The sequence below is a fragment of the Antennarius striatus genome, chromosome 18 (assembly GCF_040054535.1).
Source record: "Antennarius striatus isolate MH-2024 chromosome 18, ASM4005453v1, whole genome shotgun sequence".
Taxonomy (NCBI): Eukaryota; Metazoa; Chordata; class Actinopteri; order Lophiiformes; family Antennariidae; genus Antennarius; species Antennarius striatus.
In genome coordinates this window covers 18025976-18048154 of record NC_090793.1, presented here as the reverse complement: position 1 = coordinate 18048154, position 22179 = coordinate 18025976, and the positions used below count along the sequence as shown (strand labels likewise).

At 41.7% G+C, this 22179-nt stretch overlaps 1 protein-coding gene across 1 annotated transcript in view; it reads right to left on the bottom strand.

Annotated features, from left to right (window-relative positions):
• Positions 1 to 1978: 1978 nt before the first annotated feature.
• The window catches only part of zswim5 (zinc finger, SWIM-type containing 5), a 54241-nt gene continuing 34040 nt past the window's right edge, over positions 1979 to 22179 (bottom strand). The window contains exons 2-16 of the mRNA XM_068340954.1: positions 19480 to 19667; positions 18689 to 18857; positions 17218 to 17366; positions 16164 to 16314; positions 14917 to 15093; positions 14619 to 14795; positions 13466 to 13612; positions 13250 to 13387; positions 10331 to 10482; positions 9403 to 9505; positions 9091 to 9226; positions 8336 to 8493; positions 8084 to 8247; positions 7417 to 7498; positions 1979 to 6531 (exon numbers count right to left, since the gene is read on the bottom strand). Of these exons, the coding sequence (XP_068197055.1) occupies positions 5669 to 6531; positions 7417 to 7498; positions 8084 to 8247; positions 8336 to 8493; positions 9091 to 9226; positions 9403 to 9505; positions 10331 to 10482; positions 13250 to 13387; positions 13466 to 13612; positions 14619 to 14795; positions 14917 to 15093; positions 16164 to 16314; positions 17218 to 17366; positions 18689 to 18857; positions 19480 to 19667 (2954 nt within the window). The 3' untranslated portion in view covers positions 1979 to 5668. The remainder of the gene's footprint in view (positions 6532 to 7416; positions 7499 to 8083; positions 8248 to 8335; positions 8494 to 9090; positions 9227 to 9402; positions 9506 to 10330; positions 10483 to 13249; positions 13388 to 13465; positions 13613 to 14618; positions 14796 to 14916; positions 15094 to 16163; positions 16315 to 17217; positions 17367 to 18688; positions 18858 to 19479; positions 19668 to 22179) is intronic.

Here is a 22179-nt window from a genome sequence, read left to right as displayed (position 1 = left end):
AAATTTATTGATTCATTTGATAAACTTTTTATTTATTCTTTCCTCATCAAAGTGTATAACTTCTCCCATTTACAATATAATTCATTGACAGAGATTCACTGTTTCTGACCTCGAATGTCATGAATTTAACCACATCAAACAAACGGGCCACCTTATCCTCTGGTGTGAATGAGTTATTTCTCATTTGATGTTTTACTCAGACTGATTAAATTTTAGGAAAAGCAAGATTTTTTTAATGCTCATCATGCATGTAAAGCTTATAATAACAATACATAATTATGTAGGACAACTGGAAGATTTAATACGAAAGCTATGCTTACAACCAAGTGACAGCTAAAAGCTACAGGCGCTAGCTTCAGCATCACTCAGGAACACTTACGGGATGGATCTCTGAAGGGCTCAACAAGCCTCGTAACCTGTTTAACTAACTAGTTTAAACAACTGGTGAGTCATCTCAGTTATTTACCAGTAGTGAAACAACTACTAACCTGTTTAACCAAACAGTTTGAACACCTTCTAACCTGTTCCCGACGTCAGCATTAAGTTAAAACGCTGTCAGGACGCGACTAGCAGGTTTAGCTAGTCCTAGTGTGAAGACATTTCCCAGAAGCCCACGCTGCGTAGGTCAGGGCGCCAGCCACCTATCTCGCCTGTGATTGGCTGATTCTTTGGTGCGTGAGATTGGCTGGATTTATGTACGTGTTGTTAAAATACAGTGGTACCTCTTACTTACGAATTGAATTGGTTCCGGAAGAAATTACGTAAATAGAAAATTACGTAAATAGAGACGTATTTTCCATGCAAATGCCCTAATCTGTTCCAAACCCACAAAAATTCCGACATAAACGTTTTATAAAGCATAAAAATGCATCAAAACATGTAACAAATACATGTTACGATTAGATTATTACACAATAAATGAGTTGTGCATAACTTAAAAAAAAACAAAAATAGAGTGAAGAATATTATTGACGATCATTTACCTTTTAATAGCTGTCCCCATTGTTTTTTGCCCTCTTTGGTTCATGTGCTCCTATCTCACGATGCCGAAGTGAATTCCAGTCCTACGTTTTGAACTTCTCCAACCATCCATGCCATGCCTTAAACTCCTTAAACTTCCTTTTGTTTAAATAACGTATCGATTGCAGATTTTTGGCCATATTCTTTGGCGAGATCAACCAAACATCCCTTTCTCATTCTTTTCGATGATCTCTTGCTTTGTTTGAATGGACAAAAAAAACTCTTTTCTTCGTCTTTTCCTCTTTTCCCCGTCACTTTTTTGGGGTCCATAGCGAATACGTACTGACAAAGTTATTATATTTGCGCAAAACTATCAGACTACCTCACGGGTCGAGTGCCGAATGCCGAGACTCTCCATAAGCGCCGTTCTAGCTCCACACAGAGGTGGAGTGGCATCCCTCTTAGCCAATGGGATGCCAGGAAGAAACGTACTAGGTAATAGCCAATGGCAGAGCAGCTACAACAATGTTGCGTTCAGGAACCTGTGGGAGATTCAAGGATCAGCCGATACTGTGTTTTTATTCGAGTATCAGCCGATACTGTGTTTTTACATTACATAAGTCGAAATTTCTTTCCTAAGTAGAGGTAATATTTTCCTGCTGAGAAATTTCGTAAGTAGAAAATTTCGTAAGTAGAGACATTCGTAAGTAGAGGTATCACTGTATGAATATGGCAGTTTACAAATAGACGTGATAAACGAAGCGACTGCTAGCACCAGATGTTTTTCTATTACTTCTTGAGCTCTAGTCCACAAATATGAAAATTTTAAAAATGCTGGAAATATATTTTACAGGTAATGAATCTAAAATATAGTTACAACTTTTTGAAAGTGGTTTAAAAAGAATTTGTCACAGAAAATATTTATAAAAGTTAAAGTGATGAACATTTAAACTGAATATAGTACTTCAGTCCTTCATATCTACTCCTCACTAATTCAAGGTAAGAGACAACACAAAACTCCTTGTAATGTGTTTCACACTTTATTCATAGAAAAGCACTGAGATTCCAACACAAATCAATATAAAATGGTAGTAGCGTTACATAAATAGTAATAAATTCTCGCTTTATAGACAGTAGCTCAAGAAGTTGCACAAAAAAATTACAAATTAAAAAACAAGTGTTGATGATAAGCTATCATACTTCTGTGGCAACAAATACTGGAAATACCTTTTCATAATCAGTAGCACAAAGAGGCAACAAACACTTTCAATTTTCCCTTAAAGTTAGAGAGAATCCAAAAGAACAAAAAACTGGGTAACAGTAGGTGAACTAGATCTCTACCAGCAAATAGTACTTTCCTACTAAAGAAAGAGTGGGGGGAGAAAAAAAAAATCCAGAAAAGGCTTTTATAGTTAACGCAGCCTGAAATAATAGCTCCACTTGGAGCGGAGTGTCTTCCATTGTTAATGTGTCACATAATGGCGGCCGGCAGGAGCTTCCAATATAAGCAAGTAAGAAAATAATCCTATCCTTAACATAGCAACTGAGAAATTAACCCAGTTGATCCCATTTCTTTCATTACGCCAACAAGGGAAAATCACATTTATATGTAATTTTGTGCAGATGAGGATGCTGGGATGCACTGATGTTTCTTGTGCTTAAAAGGTAAGATATTAGGAAGCTGCTGCGCTGGGATGGTCTCCGGCGCATCACTGCATTGCTTTCAACCAAAAATTATTTCCTGTTGTAAAAGGGAGTGAGGCAACAAACAACGCAAGATTACAGAAAGAAGGAATCTGTGGAGATAAGAGAGGTGAGCTCAGCTTTGCTGAGAGGAACTGAAAAGAAAAAAAAAAGCAACAAAAGAAAAACAAACAACGTGGAATGAGCGAAGTCATCCACAGGCTGCCTCTCCTGTTCAGTTTGTTTCAGGCTGGCTGACATTTCTGCATCATTACGTCTCTGAAGTGCTGCCACACGACTTGACACCTCTGAGAAGACACTAAAAGGCTTTGAGTCCCCATTAAATAAAACAAATTTAAAAAGTAAAGCAAAAATAAACTTTGTACATTGATCGGTCAGAAAGGCATTTCCCACCTTTTTCAACTTTTTTTTCCCTTCCAAGTGTTGCAGCGTTTTTTGCAGAATGGCTACTGGACATTGTCCAGATACGAGGACGCAGGGTCTCATCTTTGTTTCTCACCCACCCCCCCCAGCCTCTCTGCTAGTGGTTCAGCCCACTGGGACACTTTTTACGGGGCCATCTCTGATAGGTAACAAGACCGCTGAAGTGGTTCTGCATAGTCGGGTTTAGTACAGATCTGTTTACAAATGAATGCCGTTCTCATTCTCTGAATTACATGCTTCCTTTGGGAAAACAGATCTTTTTCTTGAAAGAAAAAAACAACACAAAATAATAACATACAAATAGTCATAGCAAAAACAAAGACAAAGAAATGTACACAGGAGCACCTGAGAAATGCTTTGAAATCTTTACTCTTACAAAAAATGCTGTCAAATTTCCTGTCCAAAACAGTTCAAGTACACCCCCAATAACAATCAGAAAAATTATAATAAAAAGGGAAAAAACACATACTCATCATAAATAATTATAACTTTACAATTTTATGAATTGACACTTTAGTATTTACAATATCATAAATGCTAAATGCTACTACTTTTTGTTTTTGTTTCTTAAGTGGTGTCCCTGAGAACTGAGTTTAGCCTCTTTTTTCTTTCTTTTGCTAAGTTTTTTTTCCTTTTTCATTCCTCTATCTGCATTTCTTCAGATCAAAAAAGGCCCAGAGTTGTGACTGGAATGTAAAAAAAAAAAAAAAAGACAAGAAAATGTTCCTCGACTGAAAAGATTTTTGTAACTCGCCGTGTACTATGGGTGTCTTAGATCCTGACTCAGTCATCCAAAGTTATCAGACAATCAATAAATAAATGCTTGAAGCAGGCAGGAACGTATTGAAGAGGTATTTGTGTGAAGTGCTTGTACGATGACGTTTAGTCTATCTGGAGAAGATTCAAGCTCTTGCTGAACCGTACATGGCCACTGACACTTTGCCACCGAGTGAGAAAAGCTAGCGTCCCTCAAAGAAAAAATGACTTGCAGCGCCAAGGCTTGGCCTCATAGCTGAGATTAAGTCAATTCATTAAACAGTTTTTATTTGTTTGCAGTGTGCATCTGCGGAGAAAAACCCCTCTTCACAGTTCAGAACAATCACTATTAGGAGCATTCACAGAGACCCATTTCCATCGTAAGGAGCTGTAGGAATTTTAAAAAACCATGTGAGACATGTTCACTTTTCTTTCTGAAATAATGGAATTCGTTGCAATGCTGTGATTTTGATAGTTTTTCAACCGTATCCTTTAGCTTTGATAGGAACTGTGGAGAATGAAATACCTTGAACCTTGTGTTTTTTGTTCCTCTTCGAATTTTTTCCTGTCAGAAGGAATAATAAGGCAACTGCACTTCCACAAACAAAATCAACAATTTGCTTGTTCGGTTCCAAAAGAGTTCAAAAAGTATTACAATTTTATTCCTACAGCGGCAGATACAATAAAAAGGAGGGGCCTTAAAACTCTCAAAAAAAAAAAAAAAAGAGTAACTGAGTTCCCGATCAGATGGAAAAAAGTTTTTGCTCCAACACAAATGTCACTTGAATCAAATCTGAGTCTTTTCCTAAGAAGGTGAAATTAACGCTGCTAGATAAGAAAAAAAGGAAGTGCAGACTCAGCGTGTATTGCTTTTTGACCAAATCTTGATCTCGTGAATGAAAGCTGGCCACTGGAGTCTCATTGATTTAAATAGTTCTGTCCACACAGAGCTGTACAGCAGTGCAGTTGTGTTTCTGGAGATGTGACTGCTCTATTCATCCCAGTTGTATATTACTAATCGGTGGACATATTAGATATACTGTATATATATTAGCACATGGAGCCTCAGCTACTCTACCTCGAATAGAACAGCCTGTATAATGTCCCTGCCAGGCTTCTGTAGTTCAGAACATGCACTCTGTAAAGCAACACGGCGCTAGCCAGCGGGTGCAGAGGACTGGAGATAGTCAGGTTTATCGGCCTGGTGGTACTACATGTACAGAGTTCTGTCCTCTAAGATGCTCTGAATAAATCAAGAGGCCATTTCTGAGAGAGAAGTTAAAGCTGACAAATAATGGAGTCATGTCATGACAGTAACACAACACTTCGGTCTCAGCGGGTTTTTTATTTCCTTTCGGAATGACGTGTCCCTTCCACTCTGAACACCACTTCCTTTCCTTCTTGTTAACTCCAGCTAAGTGTGTTCTGGCTCCAAGTAAATAACCCCATCCAAAAAAAGAGCTTTTGTTTTTAAAAATCATGTGCCACTGACAAATCAGTCCTTTTGTTATTTTTCTATCTCAATCTTTTTACTTTTTCACTCTATATTCAGTTGGAGGAGAAAAATGCTTTGTTTTTGCTGTCGTTTCTTTGAAGTTTCAAGCTATCGCACCCTTTTTGGGGTCTTAGTAGAGCAATGCACTGTGAACACTTCCTGGTTCACATGTAAAGAAACACAACAACAAGAACCTGACAAAAAAAAAAAAAAAGATTAAGAATTAGTCAAGAAATGGCTCAACATAGAAATAAAAACACAAGGAAACCAAATCCTTAAATAGAAACAAATCAGTGGAACTATTTTTCAAGAGCTGAGGGAGGGGTGATGTCAGCCAAAGCGCTCTCTGACCAACATCATCAGTTTCTTCTTGCCCTTGTAGATTTGTTTCAGGTTGTCTATGAACTGGGCGAACTGAATGTGGCCGTCCTGTGCCAGCAGGAAAGTCTCACGCGCTTTGCTCAAGAACTCTATGAACTCCCCGTAGTGCCGCGGACTGATGTGTGTCAGTCGGGAGTGTGTGGTGTTGATGTACGCCGAGATCGTAGCGTCCAAGAGCTGCCGCAGCGGCGCCTTGTCTGTCGACATCAGTTTCCCAGAGTTCCTTCGCCCGGGAATGCCGGCGAGACCTGGCGCGGTCATGGTGCACCGCCGCAAGATGTCAGACAACACCGTGGCGCAGTGCACGCTTTTCACCACCAGGGGAATAATGGCCGCGAGCTCGTTCTTACCCAACGAGTGGCTGAGCGCGCAGGCCCACAGCACGTCGTTGATGGCTGGGTGCGTGTCCTGGTTGTAGGCCAGGTTGAGGTGGGTCATGGCGAGAGAAGCCAGCTTGAACGACCTCAGCGGGTATCCTCTGTGTTCCATGTACCTGGCGATGGTGAACAGCTGCGAGTAAGTCATACCCGTGGACGCAGCGTCGATCACAATTTGGTAGGCCGTCTCGAACGCGATGTGGTCCTTTTCGCAGAGCGTTAGCGCCGACAGCGCGCAGTTCTGGGGGTCCTTCATGGCGCACTGCAGGGCCAGTGTCCTGGCGCAGCTGGCCAGCTCCTCTCGCTGGGGGTAGTCAAGGCTGAGGCGCAGGATGGTGTTGTGGGACATGACGGTGGCCGCCACGATGCTGGTGGCCTCCGTCGGCGTGAAGAGTGTGTACCAGCTTTGTAAGATGCTCACTAATGCCCGCATACCTGAAGAGGGAGATGGAACATTTATTTATCGTGATCAGAAGTTAGATCACCATACTGGGTGGATTGGTGTTCCTGTTTCATCCATTCAGGGAAATCTACAAAAACTTTGACCATATGAACATTTAATTAATCATTACATTATTGTATCCTCTCATAAACAGCACCATCCAAACGGCGTTCACAATGACACCCACCAGGCCTCATCCTTTCCCACCTGTTGGCGGATGAATACAACATCAGCTGAGACCGGATCTCATTCTCATTGGTGGAGTAAAGATGGAACCTGGTGTTTTTGCGACATTTGTGTTTCTTTTCATACTTCATCATTGTTTACGTAACTTATAAATAATTAATTATGCACAGGTAAAGTCTGTATGTTCATTGGTTAATAAAAAATGTAGCATTTCTTTGCAATTTAGGCGATTATGTCTTTTTTTACAAGGCTGGAATGGATTAAAATGATTTGTTATTTTGAATGGCTAAAATCTTTTTGACTTAGGAGCTCAGTCACAGAACGAATTCAACTCATATCTTGAGGTTCTATATTATCTAACAAATAAATTGTTAAATTGACTTTGTTGTATGCATTTCCCTTTTTGTCATGACCATGCAGCTCGGATAGTGATATTCTGTTACCTAACGTTTATCCCTCCTCGTGACGAGGAGCAGGGCTGGATTTTGGTGGTCCAACGATGTATTTTGGTTTTGTTTAATTCCTAACCATTTCTAATTTAAAGTTAACCTTCCAGCTGAGTTAAAATGCATCACAGGAGACCAAAGAACTGAGCTGACGACATTAAACAGGATATAATTAGACCATGAATCCTGTTTTACTAGTATGTATGTGTGTGTGTGTGTGTGTGTCTGTATAAAGACCACACATACCGACTTCTGTGGCACAGGTCACCAGCCAGCGGACCATCTCTCTTCTTCTCCAGTTCAGAGTGGACAGAGTCATCCTCATCACCTGTAAAACACAGTTTGTGATTCCACACCTTAGAACCGCAGGAATAAAGACAACCGATGTTTATTATTATGTGTTCTTGACAGAATTCTGATTCAAACATTCCAACTTTTGAAAGCATGACGTGTGGTGCGCATAACATCACGCCATCTGTCTCCATGAATACAGATTAATCCACAGTGTGCTCGTAATTATACCAGACAAATAAGCAAATTCTATTTTGAGCAGTTATTCAGTAGATACGCTAAATACCAAAAAAGGGCTGTTTCGATGCTTTAGCTTCAATCATCTGAAGAGGTTTTTCTGTTTATAGTGGAGCCCAAAAGCTTTAATTATGTGGTTTCTTGTTATCAACAATGGCGAAACGCTGTGTGATGTTTTCACTGCTAATTTGTAGTGAGGCCGTGGTGGCATGCAGAAATTACAAGTTCGAGGGAACTCTTGCATGTTTTGACTGGTGATACTGCGCTTTTTTTGTGGTGAAAGGCTTGATGGTAATGTCTGACCCACCCTCATGCTCTCCCCTGCCCTCCTCCCTCTCTGTCTCAAACACACATACACACAGACACACACACTCTCCCCCAATACCTGCAGTCCTAGCTCCAGTGCCACGTTGAGCAAAGTTATATCAGGCGGGTTGTCTGCTGGTGTGGCAATCTTAAAGGCATCCTGGGCCAATTTAAAGATTAATGAAGAGGAGTGGATGTTTTTCTGGATGGCCTCCAGCACAGTCCGCAACCTTAACATGTCACCTGCGAGAAAAAACAAAAACAAAATAAACCTCATGAACGTCTGCGCTTTCACAAGAGGAACATCTGAAGGGACATCTGTGGCTGGTACCTTTAGCAGCAGTGAGCATGGTGGACGCCAGCTCACACTGTTGTGACTCCAGGTGTCCCAGAGTGAACCAGCGTGGGTATCGGCTCGGAACTATAGAGATGCCGTGATGAGGGTGTCCCACGTCCCCCGAGCCGGCTGAGGACTCTAGCACCGGCAGCCTGACAGAAAGACCGACTGATTCATTCCGCAAGTCTTGTAATAATAATGTTAAATAAATAATCTGTCCTATTATTGTTAGAATGAAAATTTACTAAATCAAATTCATTCCTAAATCTCATCCACGTAAACACAGTAAACACTGATATTTAATCCATCCATCTATCCATTTCACCGGCAGAAAACAGATATGTTTATTGTTTATGAAACATGGAGGAAATGTGTGACGTAGCAGGGCGTTTCCAAATTGAGGAATTTTGTTTAAGGCATTTCCTTTTCAGAAGTTCCCTGAACAGGAAGTACAGAAATCTGTTTACATGCACGGAGAAAAGGAATTCAGCTTAAGTGTAGTTATAATTAAATGTGGGGTGGGATATGCGTCCGGACTAAACACAGCATCGATGCTAGCAAGTTTGTAGGTGTGATTTCTTTCTAATCAACATCCCGTATTAGTAGTGGAGTAGTTTATAAGAAACTCCTACCAATAAAATCCAACCGCACTAATAACAAAAAATAACAGCCTGTTGTCACAAGACTTTTATAGTTATGTGAACGTTGGGAAGTGACCAGTTATTATTTAACAGGATGGAGGAACTGACCTCATGGCTCGGAGCGCCACCTTATATGCCAGGTCGGCATCGTGTAGCAGCAGTGCAGAGAAGAGGTACTTGGTGAAGGTGTGCATGGGAACGCTCTCCCTGTGGATGACTTCACCCAGACCGCTGAACGGACCAGCTGGACGGGACAAACACACAGATCACATATGAGACATGAAGCACCTGGTACAGTTCCCACAGCCAGGATGTAACACGTGTAAAAGGAGGGTGTAATGTTGATTGATTGATTGATATGTTATCTCAAAGTAAAAGGCCTCCGTAGTGATTCGGTGCGAACTGAGAGCATCGTCGTACCCTCTAGCAGCTGGATGGCCTGTTTCCGTAGGGTCTGAACCAGCAGATCGTCCAGCTCCAGTTCCTGAAGTTTAGCAACAATCTGCTCCTCATTACGACACACCTGGAACACCAGTCACATGTAACACGGCACATGTTATTCGATGCGACCACACAATGCGTGTTCAGAAAATTAGATCAAAATGTGCAGAAACTAGCGTTTCATAAAATATGATGAGAGCCAGGATTTTAAACTTTTAAGAAAACAATTAAGCTTTTTTTGTGGCTAAAAAGTCTTTTTAAAGTAGGGATCTGAAGCTTAAAACCAGCAACAGGGTGATTTTAATACCTCACACCTCACATCTTTCTGTATCCACAATCACAGCACACAGTGATTTTATTTTACTACAAAGATGTCAGTTCGGAAGTTTGTTTTTTTTAATAAAAGCCTTAGCTTAAGATTCTTTTAAAACCTTTGTGTGTTCATGTGCATCTTTTTATATTGCTTTTGTATATCACCTTTTATTTCCAACCCATATTGTCTCAAAGCTTTTATGTGTCGAGCCCGTTAACTTTAAAAAGCGTGACACAAATAAACTTGCCTAAAACATCAACATCTTAACAGATTCTCATCACATTAAGAGAATAAAGAAGGAAAAACACTGAGTTTACTGATAACTCAAATTGAAACTAAGAACAGGGACTTTCTGTTTACACAAAATATTCTAATCTTTCCTCTTTTGATGTAACTACCTCACTGATATTTCATTAGTGATTTTCTATCAAGGCAGGATTGTCTACATCTGACTTTTTTATTGTCTATAGTTTAGTTACCAGCTGAAAACCACATGGCATTACTGTAACCTCCATCCTCCACTTGCATTATATTATAAGGTACATAATATAGAACTCAACATGCATCATGTTATGTATGACAGGGCTGCTATACCTTATCCTGAGCATATAGACCCTCGGGCATGATGCGCTGCTGACCCATCCCCATCAGAGCCACCTCTAAGGCCAGAGTCAGGTACGACTCTCCTCCGTCAGGACTGCCCCACACCGGTGCATGGTGGTACACGGGAGGCCTGGGGTCGCCTTCTGAAAAGAAAAGACAATGAATGTTATTTTCCTGTGGAGGATGAGTTTTGCCTCGGATGCTCCATTTCTTATCCTTCCCAGTTTTAAGTGTGAAATAGAGTAGAAACAAATGTACAAATACACACACTTCCTCCTGTCTCAACTGCCCAGGAGTCACTGGTATTTCACTTGTTAAGACAAAATACTGGGGAAAATATGTCAATTATTTGCTGTGATGCATACACATGTGGAAAAAAAACAGAGGAAAAGTCACCAGATCCACAGTTAAATAGGATCTTTTATGTCAAACGGTTTTAAAATGTATGTCTAGTATAGATGGCAAATGAGAATTTTCTTACGACTGGAGAATTTCCATGTATTATTAAGCCTCATAAAAGCTGCAGAGCAAAGTGTTGGTGTTAGATTGCCTTATTTGACACTGCACGTTCTTCACGGGCACACAGAGATATCCATGCTGAAACAGTAGATACTGTGCAGACAGATCACCCGTCCAAAACGTCTTTGATCAACCCAAATGAACTCAACAGGAACCCCGTTGAATGCGTAAAGTGCCCAATCTGGAGCAAAAGGGAGGCTTCTGTTTGAGTCATATTAAATCTAGTAGGTAATTTTTATCCAAGGAGTCAAAGTACATCCAGCTACCAGAACGTATCCTCCTACCACAGCTCAGCAAAATAACACCGTTCCTACAAACCCTAAGAGGGGATTATATCTATAAAAACATGAAGGACATCAAGATAAATTATTTGTTTTTGCTGAGGCATCATATTAGCTAACAAGGAGTGTGTTTTGTCCTCCTCCTAATATGGTAATGGTCACAACGTGCATACAAGCAAGGACGCCATGCGCTACTTCAGACCTTGAACGGTACGTCAGAGCGAGATCTGTTGAGTGTGTGAAACATTACATCTGTGTGACATGATACCAATAATCCCATTTATGATAGACGGCAATCGGGAATCAAAGATGGCAACCAGCCTTCCACCAACTGCTGCACAGATATAACCGAGAACGGACACCATGAAAGTCTCAGCTGTTGATTGGTGTCGGCTTGTTTTCCTTTACCCCCCCATCCCAGCGTTCTGCCTCAACCCCCTCCCAGCAACAGAGCTCAGTCCTATTTATTCCATGTCTGTGCACACAGACGTCTTCAGAAGAATGGGAGCCGAAGCTTAAACCCCAACGCCAACTCAATGTTATCAATAGAGCGTTGAGTGATTGGTTGATTTGAAATGATCGGTGAGACCATCAGCATTTTGATTGGTTGACACATAGTCTGGACCCGCCCCTGTTTGACAGATGTTCTCAGCTGTCTTCAAGTGACAAATAAAGCCTGGTGACCTCACTGTGCACAAACGTGCTAAACAGTCAAACTACTCTTTTCAAACTGCCGTAACACACACACACACACACACACACACACACACACACACACACACACACACACACACACACACACACACACACACACACACACCACCGAATGTGCCAGTGATCAGCATTGTTAGGATTGACAATAGGTCCCTTTAGCCTGGTGACAATAGGAAAATCTAACCCCTATTTTACTCAGCTGCAACACCCACTTGTGAAAAAAAGCCATTGCCAGTGTAAGATATGCAAATGGTGATGGATTCTATACACACACACACACACACACACACACACACACACACACACACACACAAAGCGTGTGGTCCAACTGAGCCGGGTGTTAGAGCCTCATCCATTCACACACTCGCTACGTTCGGTCAGATTTGTGACCTCTGGCGTTCCCGGAACACATCCACTCAGGAAAACATTCCAATCAGCTGGTGGAGCGTGGGAGGAGTTGGATCCGTGTTTTGACCAATGGGATCCTCGACTAAAGCAGCTCGAGAGAAGCCTTTTAGGAGGTTTGTGGATTAGTATGTGTATTGATGAAGTGGATGCTTTAGGTTATTGTTTTAGGTTTGGAAGACAGATTAGCAGACTCAGTGGACACAGAGACGTCCACACCTGCATTTCTCTCTCTCCCTATTTCTCTCTATAGATATTTATACAGAGACAGAAGAGCCAGTGAGCTGGTACCAGGGGTGACCAAAAACTATTAAAGCATTGTGTGCAAACACTGTGCGCCGTCGTTACTCGCGGTTAATGCGTTTCAGGAACCACACGTGAATAACGAATTCCACGATAGAGCGACAAACTATTCATTTTATTATTTAATGGTAATTTAAACATTTATGACCCTCCCCATACTGATATTAAACCACCTTATATCTGTATTACCTTTTCACCCACACTCTCATCGACTGTTTAAAGCACTTTTGTTTCTCACGTAAGTCCGAGAGTCACAGAATGTAGTGCAATTCCGAATGCCTTCAGCCAATCGAACACTCTTACGGTATCACGTGACTGCCTGCCAAAAATCCGTGATGAGGTGAAGTTGTGAGTGTTGATGTGCAAATACTCGAGGGCGCAACTGTATTAAATTTGTCTGCTCAATTGACGTTTGTGAGAAGTGACAATCATGAATTTTCAGAGGGTTTTTTTGCCGGATAATCAAGTTTGATATAAAACACATCACAGCGCATCACAGCAAGTTAATTGTATTTTATTCATATTTTTTCCCTGTAAATGTCTCTTTACAGTGTCCTTTCGTGTTTTGAAAAGCACCTTTAAACAAAATGCGTCATCAATCTGATAAATTCTAACCTATTTGTGTCAAAACATTAGTTATTAGAATTTCGTTAGAATTTATTCTTTAAATGTAGAAAATGAAAACTACCTCCAGTGTCCATGCTGTTGTCATCATCCACACGGCAGGTTTCAGTCAGGGTAATGAACAGACAACCAATCGGGTCCAAGGGATGTCCCACCCAGCCCTCCAGGTTGGTGGTGGAGGTCACGCCCCTCTGAAGCAGGTCTGAAACGGAGACGATGAAATGATTGGCTCGGAACAAACAAACAGGACGTTAGAAGTTTCTGAGCGAGCCTAGCTCACCCTTCTTTTGGTGTTTGTAAATGTCCATCTGTCTCTGCTGCTGAAGGCGAAGAGTATTGATGATGGCGACAGCCAATCGCAGGGCTTCTCTGGAGTAACCGTGGGACCGCAGGGCATCTACACGAGCACATGCTGTTGGTACATGGTCTGTGTGAATGATGAAGACAGCAAGAAGATGAAGTCAGGACCTCTATTCTCACAGTCACTCACTCACATACACAGTCACACACACATACACAGTCACACACACACACACACACACACACACACACACACACACACACACACACACACACACACACACACACACACACACACACAGTTTGCAGTCTCAGCAGAGCACCGCGTGTGTCTGATAGCTGGCTTAAGTTGCAGAATCTGACAGATCTTAGCTGGAAGCTGCTTACAGCAGATACTGGCCTCAATATCAGCAGAATTACTGTGTGTGTGTGTGTGTGTGTGTGTGTGTGTGTGTGTGTGTGTATGCCTACGCATTTCGAACCACAGAAAGAACTTTGCTCTTGAAATGACTTTATCCCCTCTACTACAGAAGTCTGTTTGTGTCGCGTGCTGCACAGAAACGTAGTTGTAGAAGACCAAGTAGTAAACACACAATTAAACATCGTACAATATCATGGAATTTGTTCTCTGCACTGGACCCTAAGGAGACTTGGGCTTGGAACAACGCCTGGGGTTCAGGATCTTGCTCACTGGCATGTAGACTTGGAGAACTGGGGCTCAAACCACCAGCCATCCAATAAGTAGAAATTGCTCTGATCCCCCAAGCCACTTAACCACAGTACTAGGAATTGGTATTGTAATTGATCAATCAATCATATTGCAACATATTACATAGTGCACCATCTATATCCTTAGTGGACTGCATTAAAATAAGAAGCAGCCACAAACTCAGCAAAGTCCAGTAAAATCCTTTGCCGACACTTTCATGCACTAATTCCTGACTTCCGGTTCAAATTCTCTGAAGTTACTGACTATTCATGAAACCTAATCAATAGGTATTGACTGTTTTGCACTGATTTATACTGATAAACTTTAACAGTGTATGTTGGTTTTACAAAGCACAACTAATATTTAGTCAAAAGGAAGTCAAATCATTGAGTCCCACTCTGATTTGGTGTGTGTTTGAACTCACCTAGCCAGAGCGGCAGACCCTGGGGGTTGAACAGCAAACTCTCCCCTTCCCTCTGGTAACACGGAGACATGTAGTGGTCGCTGCTGATGATCCTCTGGAGATGGCTGTCCTGCCAGTGGAGGTCACAGGCCTCCACCGCCCGGCTGAACACCGTCCTCCTGGGCCTGGACAGAGAGTCTGAGGAAGCAAAAACAATCAGGAACAGCTTCAGTTAGTCTCATCCTAACTGTCAGTGAGTCACACGTGTGTGTGTTTGTGTTTGTGTTGTGTTGTGTTGTGTACGCGTGTTTCCTCTTACCCTGTGCCACGTTGCTCTGCGGCAGAGCGTTGGTGATGTTCGGAAGCTCGCTGCCGTAGTTGCCGTCCTCCAGTGGGCAGACGTCCAGGTCGCCCCATTTCTTCAGCTGCTTCAGCCAGCTGCTCTTCTCTTCACTCTTACAGTGGGGGTTTAACACCACGCACACCCACAATGCACCTGCACAAAGACGGACAAAGGTCAGAGGCTCTTGTCGGGATGATAAGAACTGGTTGAAGCCCAAGAAATTCACTATGAATCTTTCCGATGAAAGGAAAATATATCTACTCTACAGTGGATATATTACTTCAGCAATGAGATGCAGGTTTATTATTTGGTCAGATCTCTTTATTACATGTGTGTTAAGAGTTATCAAAAAATCTACATATTATTATATCTATTATTCAGTAAAGGCAAATGAGGCTAAGTCAGAAACCGTACATATACAATACTACTATTATAGCAATGCTAAACATATATGATGGAGTTTTGAAGGTGTTTTTTTGTTTCTAAGACCTCATTGAAAATCTTTATTTCTATTACTGTGTTCCATTCAACAGAATCCTCTGAATGGTTTCCTGAAATAAAATAAATTAAATTCTTCACAGTCTTGATGATAAAACATTTTCTAAACGCAAATGTGTCCCCACGAAGAGTAATTGTCACAGATGAAATATTATCATAAACATTTGTATGTCATATTTGGAAAAGACCGGACCTGATTTACTCTATTACTCTGAACGATGTTGGTAATAACAGCAACCGGTCTGAAGGCCATCTGCACCAACCTCAGCTGTTCTGTATACATGAACCTTGAGCTGAATCCCTTGTTAGGAGACCATATCTAGAAGAAAAATGATCAGGCAGCAAACTGTCTGGCTGTTATTTGTGTCTCCTCTGTGTCATGATCTCCCTCACTCAGGAAGTGTTCTCATTGACCTCCTAAATGCCGAGATTGATCGCAGAGAAGCTGAGCAGCCGTATTGATCAGAAGCCTTTGTCATTTACCCTGCATAGGGGGAGAGAGAGATGCTGCCGGCTGGATGACCTAATAGCTTACTGACTGGATGAACGTTCACCCGACAAGGTGAATGCTGATTTGTCTCAGTTATTGACAGACGGGACACTTTCGTCAGCTCAGCTATCTGACCTCCGGTGAGCGATAGAACAACTCGCACGCTGATTGGCCAAGATGAAGTCATTTAAATAACGCTTTTCACTTTGTCTGACGTTTCTCTGATTCATCTTACCTAGCTCGTCCCACAGTTGCCGACACTTGTCCGTCATGCCTGTGCCTTGTTGTCTCCATAGCGACAGCCGGGGGTCTGCCATAAACTGCTCCGTTATGAGCGTCAGCATTCGGGCGCCATTGGAGTCTCGCATCCGCAGCATCTCCCTCACCTGGAAAGACAAAGTGAGCCCAGTTTTAATCACTTTAAACACACTTTCCAGCTACGCTAACCATGTCTGATGTCAGATTCACCACAATAGTTTGGTTCATTCTAATCTTATGTTAGCATGAAATGTGACAATGTGCCTTTCTTAATATGTGCGACATTTCCTTTTGTGGATAGATGATGCGTGTGTCTAAAATCCACTTGTAACGCATGATTGAAATCAGGATGAATGGAGACCATGTGATCTCACATGCCATCTATTAAAGCTGAGGTTCAAAAGTTGATTTAAGATGTTACGAAACAAATCGGAATGAGAAAGTGAAATGGGCTCATCAGAATGGAAGAAACTGTTTAAAGAAAACTGCATTTGTTGATCCTCTAGTCTGACATTAAAGGTCACACAGAAAGTATATCTAACATCATCCAGGACCTGCTACTGACTCGACATAGAAAAGCAGGTTTATTACTTCTTTGTCTGATCCATATAAACATGAAACAGTGTTTCCAGCGCTTAATAGTACAGGGATGAGGAATAAACTGAATTAGTCAGACAAAATTCTTACATATTTGAAATGAAAGGGGCAATTCATGAATTTTTACATCTGCCAAAAAGGTTATGTTGTCAACATTGTTCAAATTTTGGAGATGTGGGTCAAATTTTGGAGTTTTCTTCTGAACAGAGGAGTGCGGAGTTTGAATTTCAGGCTGGAATGAGTGTTTCTGAAACTTTGTCCTTATAAGGGACACAAAGAATATCTGAATGCTATCAAGATCTCTTTGGCATCTCCTCTTAATGGAACAAAAAAACAGCTTAGCTCCTAATTGGTCACTGCTGTGTTTCTGATCGAGACATTAAACAGGAGAGACAAATAAATCCTCCTCAGGAACAGGAAGTGATGATTAATACCTTAGCAAACATGGAGTTGAGTTGCTTCCCGGAGCCGTAATATCCTCCCTGTGACAGAAACTGTTTGACCTGTTCTCTGACTTGATCCTCGTCCAGGTGCCAGCAGTTGTCATCATCGATGCTGGCGCCTGCAGTCGGGTCTGGGGCACCTGGGAACACAAACATACACAAAACACACTAAATAGCAGGCACACGTGCATAGCTGAAAGACAAGAAACATCTGGAGAGAAAAAAAAAGACAACAAACAAAAAATGATCCTAAAAGAACAATTTTAACCTCAGGAAACTGAAGTAAATACGGCAAAAGTCTGTCTTTTCTTTATCTTTCCACTCCATCCTGTTTATAATTAGCACTTGGGCAAAAAAATAAATAGCAACCATGGGAAATGGAGTTGGCTTTTAAACAGAATGCTCTTAAAAACAGTTTCTTTAGCTCAATTTCATGCTGCAGATCAGCTCAGACTTTCATGAGACTCAGTTTATTCTTACCAAAATAAGAATTAAATTCTGTATTAGCCTCTAATGATTAGTTAGCCTGATGTCCTCGTGGACCGTATTTTGGAATTAATTTATAGTGCACCTATGTGAAGCATAACTGCTTCAGTTAGGCAAATCATGCAGCCAATTTAATTTATCTTCTCTTCAGTGCTGGTTGAGTGTAAATGGAGATGGGTGAAAAGCAGCTTTGATGAAGCAGGAAGTGAGCAAAGGAAGGCCAGGAGAAGTGTTTTCAAATGGATGGGAGTTTTTGCAACAGCAAACAAACATTCCTCCATCAAAGATGGCATCGCTCCTGGCTCGACTGAACTTCAACCCCCATGATCCCTCTTGTCAAACATACACAGGAAATGCATTGCAGGGCTTCCTGGACAGAAGACCTTAGAGAATGTCAACATTTCCTGGGGAGGATGGAATAGAGAAACAACGGCGTTTGGTCTGACGAAGGGATGTGTGTGTGGTTTGTTGTTTCTCTCCTGCGCGTTTGTTGAATCCAAATGCTTGTTTGGCTTGTTTCTTCTTCCTTTTTCTTCCCGTCTCATCTCTCTGATTTCCCTCGTCTCTTCCTCTCAGTGTCTTTTTCGATTCCACGTATGTCTTTACTTACTTACTTAAACTTCCTTTTCCCCATACAAGCCTTTTTTCTTACTTCTTCAACATACTCCTGTACTCCTGCTACTGGAAGGAGGTAGCCACTGGAGAACTAAGGAATCAAATGAGCCATTTGAAGACTGCCTTACCGCTTCGCCAGAGTAATCAAGGCTATGATGTGTGACAGGCTGTAGCTAGCATGCAGCATGTTTCAAGTCTGGAAGCTTTTAAGTCTGGCTGTCGCTGTGTAGATATCACTGCAAAGAGGAGTCTGCAGCTGAATTTCTTTGCAACAGTGACTTACTGACTGCCACGCATCAAAAACGTCTGTTTTCTCTTTGAATCAATCGAATCTGATCTGAAAGTCGACTGATCCCCTCACCGTGGACCTGGTTGATCTCGGAATTGGAGGAGAGGATCTCGTCGGCCAGTTTTTGGGCGGTGGGCAGCACCTCGGTGTGGTGGGCTGTGATCAGGTACTGGACCAGCTTCTGCAGCTGATCTCTGTTCATCTGGAACAACGTCTCTGAGATGGGTAACCGTAGCTTCACCTGTATCAGACACACACACGGACAGATCGGAGTGTGACATCATGACTTTTATTATCATCGGCTGGTCGGAGACATTTTAGATTTAATGCAGGGTTGTTTTCTTAAAAAGATCTCAGGTGGAAATCTTACTAATCACTGTGAAACATTTTTTATAATGTACCATTCGCTTGAATAAGTACGCTCTAAAGTGAAAATTCCATCTTTTTCTACTCATGGTAAGAGTCAAGTGACATTTTCCATAAAAATGGAATAACTTCAACAAGGCCCTTTGTTTGACCGTTACATTATGATGTTTTACACATAGCTCTGTCTATTGTATACATGATGCAACTTCTAGTAGATGTTAAACCCTGAGGTATGCAGAAATTGTAAACTGTCTTTGAATGCCTTTATCTAAGAAGCTAAAGTGAAGATTTCAGTTTAAAATAGAGTTAAAAAAATGATTTAATAATTTATTTGTAATGCAGGTATGGATTACACAGTTTGAGCTGTAAGGAGAGATCTACTGTTGCATTCATTTTTGAAACCTTAGAATTGCGGTGAATAATGGATCTTTATTTTTTTAATCTAGTATATGACATCCGAGCGTTTTCTTACATGGGTCTGTTCAGCGCGTTATTACCTGTTCGGGCTTGCGGATTCGATAAAGCGAGAGGGCCACCACGTGAGCGCAGTAGAAGATGTCTCTGTTGCCACAGCCACAGGTGACGGAGGTGATTTTGCATCGGTCGAAGCTGATGGCGACTTTGTGGGTGACTTCTGGCTCCGATGACGTGGCGGGTTCGGTTACCGTGCCGCTGAGGTGAAACCCTACAAAGACACAATGAGGGAAGAGGAATGAGCATCGTGAGTCACCATGGTAACAAGCCCACATCTAAACATCCAAACTAACACATTCGAGGTCTGTCGTTCGGTTAACCTTCATCTTTAGTGTGGAGAACCAAAAAAATGAAAGAAGCAAAAGGATGTAGAGAAACTACAGAGTAATGCGAGCCTCTCCAAACCTTGAGAGTGAAACCTCAGCGCAAAACACACACACACACACACACACCTTAAAGAGACATCTCCAATAGAGAACCGTGCCATCTGATATCCTCTTTACCTGCATGTCTCATTATGTCTGTGCATTTGTGTAGTGAAAAGAGGGTTACTAGAGTGTGACCATTTCCTGGACACACACACACACACACACACACACACACACACACACAAACACACCCTCCAGGGTAGAAAAGGGTGGGTTCCCATCGAGATGAACCCTACAGTCCACCTTTGGTGCTCTCGTACACTCAACAGAGCATTATCACCCATCCATTAAGGGTCAAATGCAAAACCAACAACTGTTCTTGGATTTCAAACACTCACGTGTACACACACTGCTTGTGCCTGGTCCAAAAATATACTGTGGCCAATTTTAGGGTCAAACACTTCAAGATCGATGATCAAATATTTTTTGTTTTTTGAAAATAATTTGAAAAAAATACTGAAACAAAGCCTTCAGTGGTACGATGTCCTGTTCAGCAGTCTGAAGTCTAACAAACCAAACACAGGATATCTGATAAGCATGATTTTATGATCTTTGGGTGTTTGATGAAGTCTTTTACAGCCCAGTGTCATCCTGTGTGTTCCAGGTACTCAGAGACACAACACGACAAGAAAAGGACTGAAAGGTAAGGACAGAACCAAAAGCTCAGCAAAAGAATATCAGATGAGGAAACAGAGGGTAGATGGGGAGGAGACTGGAGGAGAAATGTGAGAGAACAGAGACCAGGGGAGGGGGGTGTATCAGCTCTGTCCTGTCGTCTCACTGTGACGGGTCAATTATTTATGAAGTGTGTGTCTGTGCATGTACAAACCAGATTACTGTATCACACCAAAACTTAGCAACCCCCGTGCTGCTTTCACGACGCGAAAGGATGAAGAGAAGGAAGGAGGAAGAGAGGGAGGGGGGCAGAGAAAGAGGAACAATGGGGTGTAAACTAACTGGAAGCACTGGTGTGGCTATTTCAGGCACTCATGGTAACACACTCTGGGGTAAGGCCCAGTGTGTGTTAATCCATCTCCCCTGGTAAAATCCAGCGATAATCTAGTTCAACCCAAACTTGTGCGCTCAAACACCAACACACACACTTGGATCTAATCAACTCACACAAACATCTCCGACTGAGATTGGACCACAAACAACAGAGCATGACAAAAAAACTCGGGCTCACAATGGTGTGAGTTTAAAAGTATACAAAAAATAACCAAGACGCTCCAATTACAGGACTGATATTATATCAGTCATCTCTGTTCAACCAGTCTGGAGATTAGTGGCCTCACTGTAAGCCACGTTGTGCCAAACTCAAGGCCCGTGGGCCAAATGTGGCCCTCCACATCATTTTATGCCCCCGAGACCATAAAAGGTCAGAGTGTCTAAAAATAAATAGGTCAAAAGTGTGCTTTGACCAAAACTCACAAAGTTAATGTCCTAACATGTGTTTGATGTTGTGTTGTTTTCTTTATTTACTTGGACAGTTTGATCCTTGATTGATGGGAGTTCTGTAGGTTTAATAACCTGACAAATTATAAGGATTTGTGTCATAACAGAATAACGAACATATTTGTTGTGTGCAACTGTAATGTTTGTAACTTGAATAAGTAATAAATTCAGTTATCTAACATTAAGCAGTAGTGTTTATTTTACATTTATGTTACATTACATTGGGTTACATTTAGTTACATTTATAAGTTACATGCCCATAATACTTACGTCATTCCAGGTGAAATAAATTTTACAATCGAGCACCATTGGACTTGTTACGAGGTGATTATTGCTTCTGTACAGTCATGACACTAAGCTTTTCTGACAGAAGCTTCTGATGTTACAAACGCATTGATCGTAGGAATGGATGATCAGATCATTTTAGACCCTGATCAAACTTGAAAGCCATCAAAAAGTACTTTGAGAGGATTGGACGAGGCATTATCTTGTCTTGTATCAGATTCCCATTAACACACCGACTAGCCAATGGGCAACATGGGAACAAACCCAATGACTGACGCTGTTGAGCCAACCAGACCGCTTGACCATGACAGGAAGGATGAGACTCTCAGCTTAGGGAGACTGACGTATCGGCCAACGACGACACAAAGAGCCATCAAAATTTGTTGAAATCCTTCCCTCCCACAGAGTCAATCTGTCAAACCAATCTCTTACAGCGCACAATAATATCACTAATGCCAGAAAAAAAGCCCTACATTCCTTTCTTTGTCTATATAATGGATATACAGTACCTGCAGTCAATTTGCACTAACAGCAGCTCTGGCAAAGGGATTTTAA